The 14359-nt window shown below is 40.6% G+C and overlaps 1 protein-coding gene and 1 non-coding gene across 4 annotated transcripts in view; both read left to right on the top strand.

The window, feature by feature from the left end:
- Positions 1–14359, top strand: part of pdzd8 (PDZ domain containing 8) — a 143364-nt gene that overhangs the window by 81320 nt on the left and 47685 nt on the right. For all 3 annotated transcript variants that reach the window (XR_009655668.1, XR_009655667.1, XM_060934802.1), the window contains exon 3: positions 2933–3035. Coding sequence is in view for 1 of the 3 variants with exons in the window: in XM_060934802.1 (XP_060790785.1) it covers positions 2933–3035 (103 nt within the window). In the remaining 2 variants the exon portion in view is untranslated. The remainder of the gene's footprint in view (positions 1–2932; positions 3036–14359) is intronic.
- Positions 9301–9382, top strand: trnas-gcu (transfer RNA serine (anticodon GCU)). The gene has a single exon. It is a non-coding gene; the product is annotated as a tRNA-Ser (tRNA).

Here is a 14359-nt window from a genome sequence, read left to right as displayed (position 1 = left end):
TTGAAGCTGATATTTTAAGGTTAAAAATCCTATCTCGTGTTGCTTTATCTTTAGGTATACAGTACCAGTTAAAAGTTTGTACACCTCTACTCTACTCATTCATAAGTGTTCCTGTATTGTGACTCTTTTCTACACTGTAGAACAAAACTGAAGACATCAAAACTATGAAATAACATCTGGAACATATAAGGAATTGTGGTGTATATAAAAAGTGTTTTTATTTAAAAAAAACCCCCAGATATTTTAGATTCTTCAGTGTATCCAGCGTTTCCCTCGATGACTCTTTGTACACTACTGTCATTCTCTTAAGCAGCTTCGTGAGGGAGTCACCTGGAACGCTGTTCAATTAACAGCTGTGTCTCGTCAAAAGGTCATTAGTGGACGAGTTTCTTTCCTTCTTAATGTGTTTGAGATCGAACAGTAAATAATAATAATAATCCAGTAAATAGCCCGATTCCACATCTGTAGTGATCTTTGCCTGGCACTGTGTATAGTTCATTTCCCCAAAGCTGATATTTAGATTCAGCTCCGGAGCTTTGGAAAGTGACCAATTCAATTTATATACCAACACAAATATTTTAGGTTTGACAGGGTTGTTAAGTTGTATGTTCAGATGTTATGATTGAAGCAGCTTTTGGCTCATCGCTGTTCTATTATCCTCAGATACGCTGCGTTACGTTACAGGCGTTTAGCAGACACTTTTATCCAGAGTGACATACAGCGACCCCAGAGCAGCCTGGGGAGCAGATGGGGGTTAGGGGCCTTGCTCAAGGGCACTTCGGTCATTCCTGCTGGTCCAGGGACTTGAACCTGTGACTTTTGGTCCCCAAGCTGCTTCTCTAACCATTAGGCCATGGCTTCCCCCTTGCCTTCTTCATATCAGGTCTGGAGACTGAGAAAATCTTGACCAAATGATTGACGACTTATTTTTATTTGTGTATAAATTGTAGAATAAATGCCGAATTCTCTTGCAGTTATTTCAGTCCTCACGGCCTGTAGGGGCTCCACATATTTTCACTGTTCTGCATATTGTAGTTGCTTTGTGTAGAAATGTAATTTACAATGCAATGTCGTATTTCCCATCATGCAGCCCTGATTTTCAGAGCAGATCCTTTCACCTGCACATGCTGTAGATATTTAGTGTTGTGTGATTAATTATTCCTGTTCCAGCTCAGTGTGACACCTGGGGTTTGTATTTCCAAGTTGTAACGTTCATTTCGTGCCTGCAGTTTGGCCAGAACATCTCTCTCTCTCTCTCTCTCTCTCTCTCTCTCACATACACAAAATATATATATATATATATTTTATAAATATATAAAATAAATATATATATAGTGTGTTATTCACAAAGACCTGTTCGTGAATAATGCAATCAGTCTGGCTATTAGGAGCCTAACCCAAATCTGATACACACTCTGTAATGTAAGGGTGTGTGTGTGTGTGTCTCTCAGTCAGGGTGTGTCCGGGTCCTTGCTGAAACAATGTTAAGTCATAGTACATTTGACAGAATGCACGAATCAAGTAATTCAACAAGCACAAAAGATTCTTCTTCTTCTTATTATTATTATTATTAACCAAAAGGGAACAATAAAGTGATGACCACAACAATAGTGATAACAGCAATATCAGTAGTAGTAATAAGAAGAAAAGAAAAAGAATGTGGTTTAAGTCAGTATTTCTCAACGCCTGGGCCGCAGCCCATTAGTGGGCCGCAGATTTTTGTTTTGAGTTTGAAGCTGAATACTACATCGTTCAGGATCCAGATCCGGTAGCTGGTTTGCTGAACACTTCAAGTGGAACAAGAAGACAGTCATCTCTATCCCTCGCCCGATAGACCAACTGTAGACCAAGTTTCAAGATATTATTTGTCACATTTTTCAAGTTGTGCTGCAGGAAACCAACCCGACCTCTTTACACTGACCTCAGCAGCCCATGGCATAAACCCACCGGGCCTTTGGTCCAGGGGAGATAAAAATGAAAATTTCTCACATTTTCTTGTATCAAAAGGCAAATTTACATTAATCAACACCTATACCAACTTTCAAGACCAAACTACTCACAGTTTTCAAGTTCTGCTCTGGAAACAAAACCTGCCCCAAGACTAACCTGAGAGACCAAGTCAGAAATTGTTTCCATGGAAACATGAAAAATTAAAATTTCTCAAATTTCTTAGTATGAAAAGGCACATCTACATCTTCAACTTGTTAACATGTTTACCAAGTTTCAAATCTGTATCACGAATAATTTTGGATATATGCTCCAGAAACGAACATCGCTTTTAGAAACTAAGTAAAAATATTTGTTTATTTATTTATTTTAAATGCGAAAATTTGAAAAATCTTCTTTTTTTTTTTCCTCCAAAAATTCCAAAACGGCAAAGGCACCAGTTCACATGTTTGATATTTACACAAAGTTTCATGAAGATATCTTCAGTACTTTTACAGAGATGTCCCGGAAACGAAAACGTGACCAGACGGACGGAACCTGTTTTTATATCTGCCACCCAACTTCGTTTGTCAGCAACAATCGATAATAAACACTTTTAATGATCACATTAGAAATCTGAAAGTGTGTTGATGTTTTGCTGCCACTAGAGGGCGCCAGCTGTTCAACATGGCATTCAGAGGAGCCAGGTAAAGATGGCAGAAGAGCTTTCACTGCTGATTTAAACAAGTCCACTAAAGTTCTGACTTGAGCAGGTCTGAAGAAGAAGCTCTGAAGAAAAAAGCTTCTTGGAATGCGTCTATAAAATTATGACCTCAAATAGAATCCATTTCAGGGTGTCGGACGTCTTTTCAGTCCTTGATTTTATTTACTCATTTGCTGTAGATTTGTTCACTATAGATCAGCGCTGTTGTAGTGTTTCTTGAATACTCTTAAATATTTAATTAGATGTTTAATTACGTCACGTACTGCTTTCCTCTGTCTTTAGGTTGTTTATTTTGGGCTCGTATGACAGGGAGACGTACGTCCACTGCACGGTGGAGCTCAGCAGCCAGGAGTGGCAGGAAAAACCTCGAAGCTCCATCAAAAAGGTATGTTTTTTATATATAATTCCAAAAAAGTTGGCATGCTGTGTAAACTGTAAAGAAAAACAGAATGCGATAATTTGCAAATCATGGAAACTCTATATTTCATTGAAATAGTAAAAAGATAACATAGCAAATGTTGAAGCTGAGAAATTTTGTTTTTTGAAAAATATTTGCTCATTTTGAATTTGATGTCAACAACACGCTTTAAAAAAGTTGGGACAGTGACGTGTTTAACACTGTGTTGCATCACCTCTACTTTTAACAACACTCTGTAAACGTTTGGGAACTGAGGAGACCAACTGCTGTAGTTTTGAAAGATGTTGTTTCATTCTTGCCTGATACACAATTTCATTTGCTCAACAGTTCGGGGTCTCCTTTGTTGTATTTTGTGCTTCATAATGCACCAAATGTTTTAAATGGGAGACAGGTCTGGACTGCAGCAGGCCAGTTTAGCACCCAGACTCTCTTATTATGGAGCCATGCAGTTGTAATATGTGCAGAAAGCGGTTTGGCGTTGTCTTGCTGAAAGAAGGAAGGCCTTCCCTGAAAAAAATTTAGTCTGGATGGCAGCATATTGCTCTGAAACGTGTTTATATCATTCAGCATTAATGATGCCTTCCCAGATGTACAAGCTACCCATGTCATGTGCACTAACGCCCCCTCATACCATCACAGATGCTGCTTTTAAACTGTGCACTGATAACAAGCCGGATGGTCCCTCTCCTCTTTAGTCTGGAGGACGTGGGGTCCATGATTTCTAAAAAGAATTTCTACTTTTGATTCGTCAGACCTCGGGACAGTTTTCCACTTCGCCTCAGTCCATCATAAAAGAGCTCGGGCCCAGAGAAGGGGGCGGGGTTTCTGGATATTGTTTATATCTGGTTTTAACTTGCATTTGTGGATGCAGTAATGAAGTGTTTTCACAGACGATGGTTTTCTGAAGTGTTCCTGAGCCCATACAGTGATTTCCACTACAGACACGTGTCTGCTTTTAATGCAGTGTCTCCTGAGGGCCTGAAGATCACAGGCATCCAATGTCAGTTTTCAGCCTTGTCTCTCGCATACAGAGATTTCTCCAGATTCTCTGAATCTTTTAATGATATTATGGACCATAGATGATGTGATCCACAAATTCTTTGCAGTTTTACATTGAGGAATGTTATTCTTTAATTGTTGCACTGTTTGCCCACACAGTCTTTCACAGAGCGGTGAACCCCGCCCCATCTTTACTTCTGAGAGACTCCGCCTCTCTGGGATGCTCTTCCCCAATCATGTCACTGACTTGTTGCCAATTAACCAAATTATTATTTTTATCATTACAAAACTTTTTCAGTCTTTTGTTGCCCCTGTACCAACTTTTCTGAAACGTGTTGCTGACATCAAATTCAAAATGAGCATATATTTTTCAAAAAAAACAAAATTTCTCAGTTTCAACATTTGATATGTTGTCTTTGTACTACTTTCAATGAAATATAGAGTTTCCATAATTTTGTAAATCGTCATATTCTGTATTTATTTGTTTTACACAGTGTCCCAACTTTTTTGGAATTAGGGTTTTGTGTGTGTGTGTGTGTGTGTGTGTGTAATATCAGCCCTCTCAATATATTTCTGAGAAAGGGGCGAGTAAGAAAGAGTAGTAGGCAGAGGTTAAGTTAGGGATCCCCGCAGTAATTGAAAAAAAAATAGAGGAATGTAAGAAACTATCAGCCTGGGTGAAGGGGCTGCAAGCCCTTTGTGGGGTGCTGGGGGCGACGCCCCCTGACGCTGTTGAGATTTTAACATTTAAAGATGCTATAGAACACATTTTTTACATAGATTTAACATAGAAAAGCAACAGAATTTAATAATAATGTGTATCTATTTGATGCCATATTTTGTAATCAATGACATAAGTGGCAAAAAAAATTATTTATAAAAATTAGACGAAAATGTAGCTTTGAAGAATATACTGGCCTAAATATTCCACTGAGTTTGTTATAACAGTAGTATCCATAGTTCATCTCATTTGTTTATTTTTTTGAGTTAATGTCAGTACTAGTCTAATATAAACCACATTTCATTTTTCAAAAGTCATGAATATGAGCAGAAATCAGTGATTCAGTAATGTTAGATATAGACATCTGTACAGCAGATATTGGAGATATTTGATTTAAACCTCTCTCTTTTTGAAAGGTTTCACTGCAGAGGAGTTTAATGCTCTTTTCTGGGGTGCGTTCTGTCTTTCCTCCAGTTTTCTCTGCTTTTGTTTCTCTGATCTTTCCTTCTGCTTTTCTGATGTTCCTGCAGGGCTCTTTTGGAGAGTTTCTTGGCTGCTCTGTTCGCATGAGCTTTTGTTTCAAGTTCAATGCATTAGAAGTTTTGTTTCAAGTTTTAAGTTCAACGCATTAGAAATAAAAGTACGAACGGAGTTAAAACACGTTTTCTAGCAAATGGGCGCAGACATATTGTTTTCTCGTTCTATCGCGTACAGTCTCGCGGTATTTACATCAATTTAACTTCCGAGTGTTCCCGAATGTCAACGAGAACAAACGAAGCTGACGAAAACATCGCTAAACAAGCAAACCAAATCAGAACGTATTCTGCTGATCATTTTACTTAAACATATATTTTTAAGAGATATACAAGAGATTAAAAAAAAACAACACTTTGGCTAGAAAAATAGTGGAATTCCGCTAAATAGCGGCCGTCTGGGATCCATGTTAAGCGTAAGCTGAGCGGACGCTGCGTTAGCCGCCACCGCGATGTATAAAAAAGAGGGGGGTCCTCTCCCGGAAAAATTTTTTTTTAAAGATATTTTTTGGGCTTTTTTCACCTTTGTTGGATAGGACAGTGTAGAGACAGGAAATGAGCAGGAGAGAGAGACGGGGAGGGATCAGGAAATGACCTCTGGTTGGAATTGAACCCGGGTCCCCCGATTTATGGTATGGCGCCTTAAACACCTGAGCCACGAAACCAAGGAAAAGTTTGAAAATGTAGCTGTTAAATGGTGAATTCTCAGTGATCCTGAATGCAAAATTTTATTGTTATGAAGTAAAAACTTGTGAATTTCAATTCTTTGAAAAACCACTGTGAGTAGCCGGCAATGGAGCGTTTGTAGGCGGCAAAATCGCCGGTTGCTGGCAGTTATTGAGAGGACTGTATATACAAATGCACGCATACACATTCGCCATTCCTTACTTTAAATAAACTTCTGCGTATTCGGTCAGATCGACTTGCAAATCAAACTTCAGTAACTTCAGAATGGAAACTTTTTAAACTAAACACATGATGCGTGGAACTTTTTCCTTTTAAAGCCACGTGTTTCTTTTTGCTGTACTCAGTCAGTCATCTGAATGTGGAAGCCCTGCATTTCACTGTTCTTTATTTATTCGGGTTTGGCCTGTTGCTCTATTCTGAGGAATGTGAGTTCGGTAAAAGTGTGTATAAAAGCAGTTTTTGCTCTTGAGTGTTCTTTATCTTAACAGTGAATTATTGCATTTCACTGGAAAACATCTTTAAGAGCTGTGGATTTATTTGGGTTTTGTCTTTATTTTCTTTATTTAAAGAAAAAAATGTTTAAATTTTAAAACAATTCAAACTGTTGTCCAGAGTCGACATCACCGAGTGTGTTTAGTTTATCGTATCGTGTAGTTTGAGGCTGGAAGTTCAGGACAGAAGTCGAGGAAAATACTGGACTGTTTTGTTCACACTGAATTGTGCTAAATCCTTAAAACAATCAAGTTAACGCTGCTTTATTTAAAATGCAGTGGGGGAATAAAATACCCACTAAAATAATTTTTGTTATGTCCAGCCTCATCCGTCCCAACCTGCCCGCATGCATTTGCATATAAAGCAAGCCGATTTGTCCACGCCCACTGCCCAAAAACTTCAAGTATCTCTTTAAGGTACATTTACAATAGATTTTTTTCTAAAAAGAGAGATTTAATTGCGAGTTAATTATGGACAGTATTTAATCTATAATCTACCCCTTTTCAAACATGTTTAAGTTCATTTTAATTATTATTATTAGTTAATTAGTAGTAAAATTAGTCTCATATATACGTGTGTGTATATATATATATATATATGTGTGTGTGTGTGTGTGTGTATATATATATATGTGTGTGTGTGTGTGTATATATATGGGGCGGCACGGTGGTGTAGTGGTTAGCGCTGTCGCCTCACAGCAAGAAGGTCCGGGTTCGAGCCCCGTGGCCGGCGAGGGCCTTTCTGTGTGGAGTTTGCATGTTCTCCCCGTGTCCGCGTGGGTTTCCTCCGGGTGCTCCGGTTTCCCCCACAGTCCAAAGACATGCAGGTTAGGTTAACTGGTGACTCTAAATTGAGCGTAGGTGTGAATGTGAGTGTGAATGGTTGTCTGTGTCTATGTGTCAGCCCTGTGATGACCTGGCGACTTGTCCAGGGTGAACCCCGCCTTTCGCCCGTAGTCAGCTGGGATAGGATCCAGCTCGCCTGCGACCCTGTAGAACAGGATAAAGCGGCTACAGATAATGAGATATATATATGTGTGTGTGTGGATATGGTTATTTAGTTTGTTTGGTTTTGTTTTGATTTTACTGTTCACACATGTTCGAAATAAAGATTCAATTTAATCACAAATATTTTAATTGATTGTCAGCCCGAGTGAGAGCAGTTAAACCTAGACGGCCTTTCGATTTCATAAACTCGGTGAAATTTAGTTCCGTCTGAAATGTGGTGATTGTGATATCTGTTTATTTCTGTAATATCTCACAAAATATCAGGCCATTCTGTGGCTGGGAAGTTATTTAATTTGAGGAGATTAAAGCAAATAATGTGCATGAAATCGCTCGCTTGGCGCAGTCGAGCAGACAGAGGAAGTCCGTGTGCGCATGCGCAGGTTTACCTTCTTCTTCTTTTGGGTTTTACGGCAGCTGGCATCCACAGTGTTGCATTACTGCCATCTACAGGTTTCCCTTTGAGCGTGCACTGACAGTTCCATCATTCTGTCGCTAAACGAACAGCTGATCACACCGAGGTGCTCGCTGAGCGCCAATATTTGGTGTGCAGCTTTACTTTTCTCCTTGGTTCGAGTGATTTTGGTTTTGATGTTGATCTGTGGCTTGGTAGCCGTATCCACTCTACTGTGTCCTTTTAGTTTTTTGTTTTTGATGGGCTGTGCATCAGGAAAGATTGTGCTTTCTATAAATTGAACATTAAAATGACTCCAGGTCCTGTTCCTGCTGATTTGTTGATCAAAAGTCTGGTCTTTTCTGTAGAAACTGAGGGTTTTGCACGTCCTCCTCTTCTTGCAATCATTTGTAACCGTGTGTGTGTGTGTGTGTGTGTGTGTTGAGAAGTCTGTTTTAAAATGTAGTGTGATGAATTGAAGACTCCAGCTGTGGTATTTTGTTGTGTTGAATGACGCTGTAAAGACGATACTGAGATGTACTGAAAGCCCCCCAGTCCCGCTCCCCCTCGGTCTGTAGGTGATGGAGAGTGAGGATTTTAAGGCTTGTACTAATGTTAGCTTGATTAAAATTACAACTCAGATGTTTTCTGCCAAGCAGGAAGTCAATAATGTGGTGTTTTACAGCGTTTTCCTTTCAGTGGCATTTCAGCTTAAAGAGCAACGGAACACCTTTTACTGATTTAGTGCAATTTACAGGAATTAACATTCTGTCTCTCTCTCCCTCCCTGTCTGTCTGTCTCTCAGCAGATATGCCTTTTGCTAATTGAAATGTCATATTTAATGGCTCAGGGTTTTTATTTAAATTTTTTGTTGCTGTTGGGTTTGAGCCATCTGTGTCCCCGAAGTTAAATAAACTGTAAACTCTGTGCTCATTAATTCTTGATCAAGCCCTGATCACCTGCTTCTGTTGCCTTCTCATCCATTTTTTAACACGACCAATTTACAAGCGTCATTGATTGATTTAAGTTTTTCAGAATCAGTTATGACGTGATCCACGTGATGAATCCATTTCCAAAACGGATGACGGGCTCCAGAAAATTCCTCTGAGCATTCGGCAGACCTCAGCGTCGTGGCCGTAATGTACAGCACAAAATGTTCCTGAAGTGCTTTTGCTCTGGTTAGAGTTACTTCAGAATTTCTTGCCTTAGATGTAAAGGGGGCGGGGCTAATTTCCAGTCAACAGTGTTGTACTGACCAATCAGGAAGCTGCTGCTGACTGAACTTTGCACCCAGGGGATTGAACAGAACACTGCTTTTGTGCTTGGATTGGATTTTGGAGTTTGATGACTCTAGTGAAGGAACTCGAACCTCGTGAGTGTCCCGTCCTGTAATTCAGGAGGCGGCGAGGTGGCCGAGAGGTTAAGGCGATGGACTGCTAATCCATTGTGCTCTGCATGTGTGGGTTTGTATCCCACCCTCGTCGCATGCGTGTCATTTTGGCGTCACGGTGGTGTAGTGGTTAGCGCTGTCGCCTCACAGCAAGAAGGTCCGGGTTCGAGCCCCGTGGCCGGCGAGGGCCTTTCTGTGCGGAGTTTGCATGTTCTCCCCGTGTCCGCGTGGGTTTCCTCCGGGTGCTCCGGTTTCCCCCACAGTCCAAAGACATGCAGTTAGGTTGACGTGGGGCGGCCTTGGGCTGAGGTGCCCTTGAGCGAGACACTGAACCCCTGACTGCTCCCCGGGCGCTCTGGTGTGGCTGCCCACTGCTCTGGGTGTGTGTGTGTGTGTGTGTGTGTGTGTGTGTGTGTTCACTGCTTCAGATGGGTTAAATGCAGAGGATGAATTTCACCGTGCTTGAAGTGTGCATGTGACAGGTTTCTTCTTTCTTCTTCTTCAGTCGATTTGTACAGAAAGAGAAGAACCGGCGCTGTCTTTTGTTGAGTTAATTTTCTTATTTCTCTGTGTTTGGATCTGCTTGAATGTGTTGCAGGTCTGGAATCTCAGACAAACAGATGTCAATCAAGTGCGCTTAATAAAATATTAGGCCACGCCCACACAGTTCTCACCGGTGTGATCAGTGGATTCAGCAGGTGTTTCAATTGTATTTCTGTTTTGTTGAATTCAGCTTTGTCCTGCTTGTTATATATTGCGCACACATTTCTATATTTTATAAAAAGATATTATTCAACAAAGTATTTTTCAGCAATCGTGTTTTACAGAATTATTGTATTTCTTTTGTGAATCAGGAGTCAGATTGTTAGATGATTGTTGCGTGATGGGTTTTTATTTTTTTAAGTTGTAGAATTGATGGTGAATTAAAGGACTCTTGCCACTTTGCTCTGGATCCACGACGGTTTTTGTTCAGAACACTTTTGAAGCCGCAAGTTCTCCCAGCCCTCTGCTGCATGGGGCTCATGTTGTTGCCTGTTTCTATGTTAAAGGCTGAGCCCTTTGTGTCCACCAGGGGGCAGCAACATCTCTGAAATATTGAACACCTGCCTTTGTGTAGTGAACTCTGTGTGTGTGTGTGTGTGTGTGTGTGTGTGTGTGTGAGAGAGATCAGTGTATAGGGACATGTTGTATGTGGAGTTGACTGCTGAATTGTGGCTTTAATATGTAGAGTGTGTGTGTGTGTATCACACTCTTGGAGTGGAGGAATCGGAGTCCACAGCAGGTTCTCAAATACAAGATTACAACATGCACCATCTGGAAAAGGTCATTCTCTCTCTTCCGTTTATCAAATCAAATCAAGTTTATCTGTATCGCGCTTTTAGCAATAAACATTGTCGCAAAGCAGCTTTACAGAATTTTAATGACTTAAAACATGAGCTAAGCCCTAGGGTGTGTGAATTATTATTATCGCATTTTTCAGAAATTGCTCCTGTCATTTTGCCAGTTTGTTTACATTCTAAGTGGAAATTATTTTGTTGGATGTTTTGTATAAAGTTTTTATTTATCGAATTTGCAAAAAATAAAAATGTTCTGTTTCTCAAAATCCAGTGAATGTGGAGAGAATAAAACAGTTATTCCACTCAATCTCATCGTACATGGATTATAGACAACTCGGTGCTACGCGCCTCGTCACCCATCAGCTCATGTACGACTCGATTTCATGGAATAACTGTGAATTATAAGTTGGTATTACAGTAGCAGGGCTCGAAATTTGCGGTGGTCCGGTCGCCCAGGGCGACTTAATTTGTCATTTGGGTAATTCCTGTCACTAGGCAGCCCGGCTGGTGAGTTGAAAATAAAAAATATATATGAAGTGAAGATTCAGACTAGGGCTGTGCGATTATATCGAATATACTCAATATATCTCCGAAAACTCTGTGTGAGATACATAAAATTATACCGTAATTATTGAGTATTTTATGGTCATCTGCTGACTTGTTTGTTTCGTGTTTGTTGCGTTTGCTTAAAACCGTTTCCGGTGGTTTTCTCCCTGTCCCTCAGGCAGTAACGGGAGAGGCTGCCTAAGGGTAAAAAAAACAATAACGTCACACACTCGCCAACCAATCCCGGGCGACATCTCGGTGCTGAAAGGAACTTGCGGGAAGATTTTCTAGTTTCAGTAAGTGTTGCCAGATTGGGTGGTTTCCCGCCCAATTGGGCGGCTTTGAATTCTACTTTGCGGGCAAAAAATGCCTTGGGCTGGTTGACAAAAATTGGGCGGGTTTGACGTTAGTTCAGCGGGTTTTTATCAGATGTTTATATAGTTTCACTCCCACTAGAAAGCAGAGATGGGAGAGAATGTAAACACTGAAGCCGAATGATGTTCTTGAACATGTGAAGGAAATCAGGAAAAACAGCTCTTTGGTCAACTGAGGCAAGTCAGAGACCGAGTTTACCCAGCAGCCCTTAGGTATTTTAAACAACCAAAATCGAGCATTGGCCTAAATTAATCATTAACAATAAACATTAATCTCATTCAGTATTATTTAAACAAAAAAATGTGGATGTAACTAAGACTAATATGAATGTGTGTAATGTAGCGCAGAAACTGAACTCATAAACTAGTAAATAAGAATGACGCAATCCATTCTCCATTTTCTCTTCTCATGTTACATTCAGCCAGGCATCGCAGCCTCACTTTTTTTTTTTAATTGAAGTATATAAAACAGGTACAATCTAACAAATCCACAAAAATCAGGATAACAGATGAAGGAAATGCATGGATGTAGACAAAAGTAAATTAAGCAGAATAACTAGGCCTATAAAATTAATAAAACAAACAGGATAAATAAAAAGATAAATAAGACAAATAAAAAATAAATAACCTCAGCAATGCAGATGTTAGATATGCATCATAGCCTAACCTGTGGTTGGTTGAAGAGAGCAACTGGACTTGCTTGAAAAGTCTTGAAGATGTTTCGCCTCTCGTCCGAAAGGCTTCCTCAGTTCTGTCTGTCTAATAGGGAGTATCCAGTATTTATCCTCTCATGGATCATCATAGAATCCAAATCAGAATGCTGATGGCTGCATTGAAGGTGGCTGATAGATGTCATAGACACCCACCTCTGTTCAGTGATGGCCGTTCCAGGCTGACAAAATTGAACGATCCTCTCTGGCTAAGATGTCCGCCAGTTTTCTGGAAGTCCTCTCATACTCCCGCAACTAGTACTAGTTTATGAGTTCAATTTTGTCAGCCTGGAACGACCATCACTGAACAGAGGTGGGGTCTATGACATCTATCAGCCACCTTCAATGCAGCCATCAGCATTCTGATTCGGATTCTATGATGATCCATGAGAGGATAAATACTGGATACTCCCTATTAGACAGACAGAACTGAGGAAGCCTTTCGGACGAGAGGCGAAACGTCTTCAAGACTTTTCAAGCAAGTCCAGTTGCTCTCTTCTACCAACCACAGATTACTATGTACCTGGACGACTGAGTATCTTCACGGATATCATAGCCTAACATAGCCTACATAATATTCTGCGTGTGCGCCACCTACTGGTGCATGTAGGATTCAGAACCCAGCAGATGATTGCAGAGTTCTAATCTGATTGAACCACACGGAGCCGAGGACCAGACAGCAGATTCTTCACCTCCAGCACTGACGGGCTCATGCTGACATTTGTTCGATTTACAAATAGTATACTGGACTTTAGCTGCATATTTTTACTTTACAAGATAGGCATCAATACATTTTGGGCAGTTTTAAGTGCATTTTGGTGGGTTTTGAACATATTTTGGGCTGGGAAACGTCAGCAGTATCTGGCAACACTGGTTTCGGTTTACAGCGCTGACTCAGTTCGTGCAATCGCTGGTGCTGCATAGGCTACCGTGTAAGCTCTGTCAACTTCAGCGACAAATTAAAAATGGAAGCGGACGAATTGGTTCCTAAAAGAACTAGTAAGGGGTCAGTCATCTGGCGGTTTTTTTTGGATATCGCGAGGAGGACGTGGAACAGCAAATGCCAGTTTGTAAAGTGTGCAAAAAAACAGTATCAAAATACTCGGGTCTTGAAATAAATGCACATTAGTCATGAACAATGGTAACGACTCTCTTTTGTGTTATTTTTGACAGAAGTAAAATTCATACATGAACAAATTTTGGCGAGTTGATTTTCTGTTTGGCGAGTTAGTTTGGAAGGGAACTCGTCCGGCTGGCTGGTGAAAAAATATATGAATTTTGAGCCCTGCAGTAGCACTTGAAGCAAACGATGCACACCATCGACTGTACATAAAGATACACACTGACATGAAACAACACTGTCTAATCTGGAACCATCCTCACATATTCCTCCTCCAGTGTCCTCCATGATGATGGTATAGATTAGTGAAAGGGTACGGGGGGGGGGAATCCTCCTTTTAGTGAAGTCGCTTCATCTCACACTGAAAAAATGAGAAAAATCCAACCTTTAAATTGAAACAAATTTATTCAGAGAAAAGCAAATCCCTCATCAGAAAATAATTTTCAACAAAAACTATGTGCCACTATTATTGGCACCCCTGAATTTAATACTTTTTACACCCCCTGGCAGTAAAACAGCACTGAGTCTGTCCTATAGTAGTTTATCCAGAGCGGGGCATTGAGCCCATTCCTCTTTACACAATCTCTCCAGATCATCCAGGGCCTCGACCCTCTCTTGTGCTCTCTCCTCTTCAGCTCAGCCCACAGGTTTTCACTGGGGTTCAGCTCAGGGGACTGAGATATTCAAGGCAGAAGCTCAATTCTGTGATTCTCAGTGAACCATTTTAGTGTTGATTTGGACTTGGGATCATCGTCCTGCTGGAAGATCCAATGACAACCCGGTTTTAGTTTCCTGGCAGAGGAGCCAGATTCTGATTTAAAATGTCCTGGTGTTTCATGGAGTCCATGATGTCATGGACCCTAACAAGGTTTCAGGGCCTTTGGAGGAAAAACAGCCCCAAAACATCACAGACCCTCCACCATATTTTACAGTTGGGATCGGGTTTTTTTCATTATAGCCGTCCTTCTGTTTACTCCAAACCCA

Source organism: Neoarius graeffei, chromosome 11 (assembly GCF_027579695.1).
Source record: "Neoarius graeffei isolate fNeoGra1 chromosome 11, fNeoGra1.pri, whole genome shotgun sequence".
Taxonomy (NCBI): domain Eukaryota; kingdom Metazoa; phylum Chordata; class Actinopteri; order Siluriformes; family Ariidae; genus Neoarius; species Neoarius graeffei.
The sequence above is the reverse complement of the archived record's forward strand: the minus strand, read 5'-3'. Positions and strand labels throughout refer to the sequence as shown.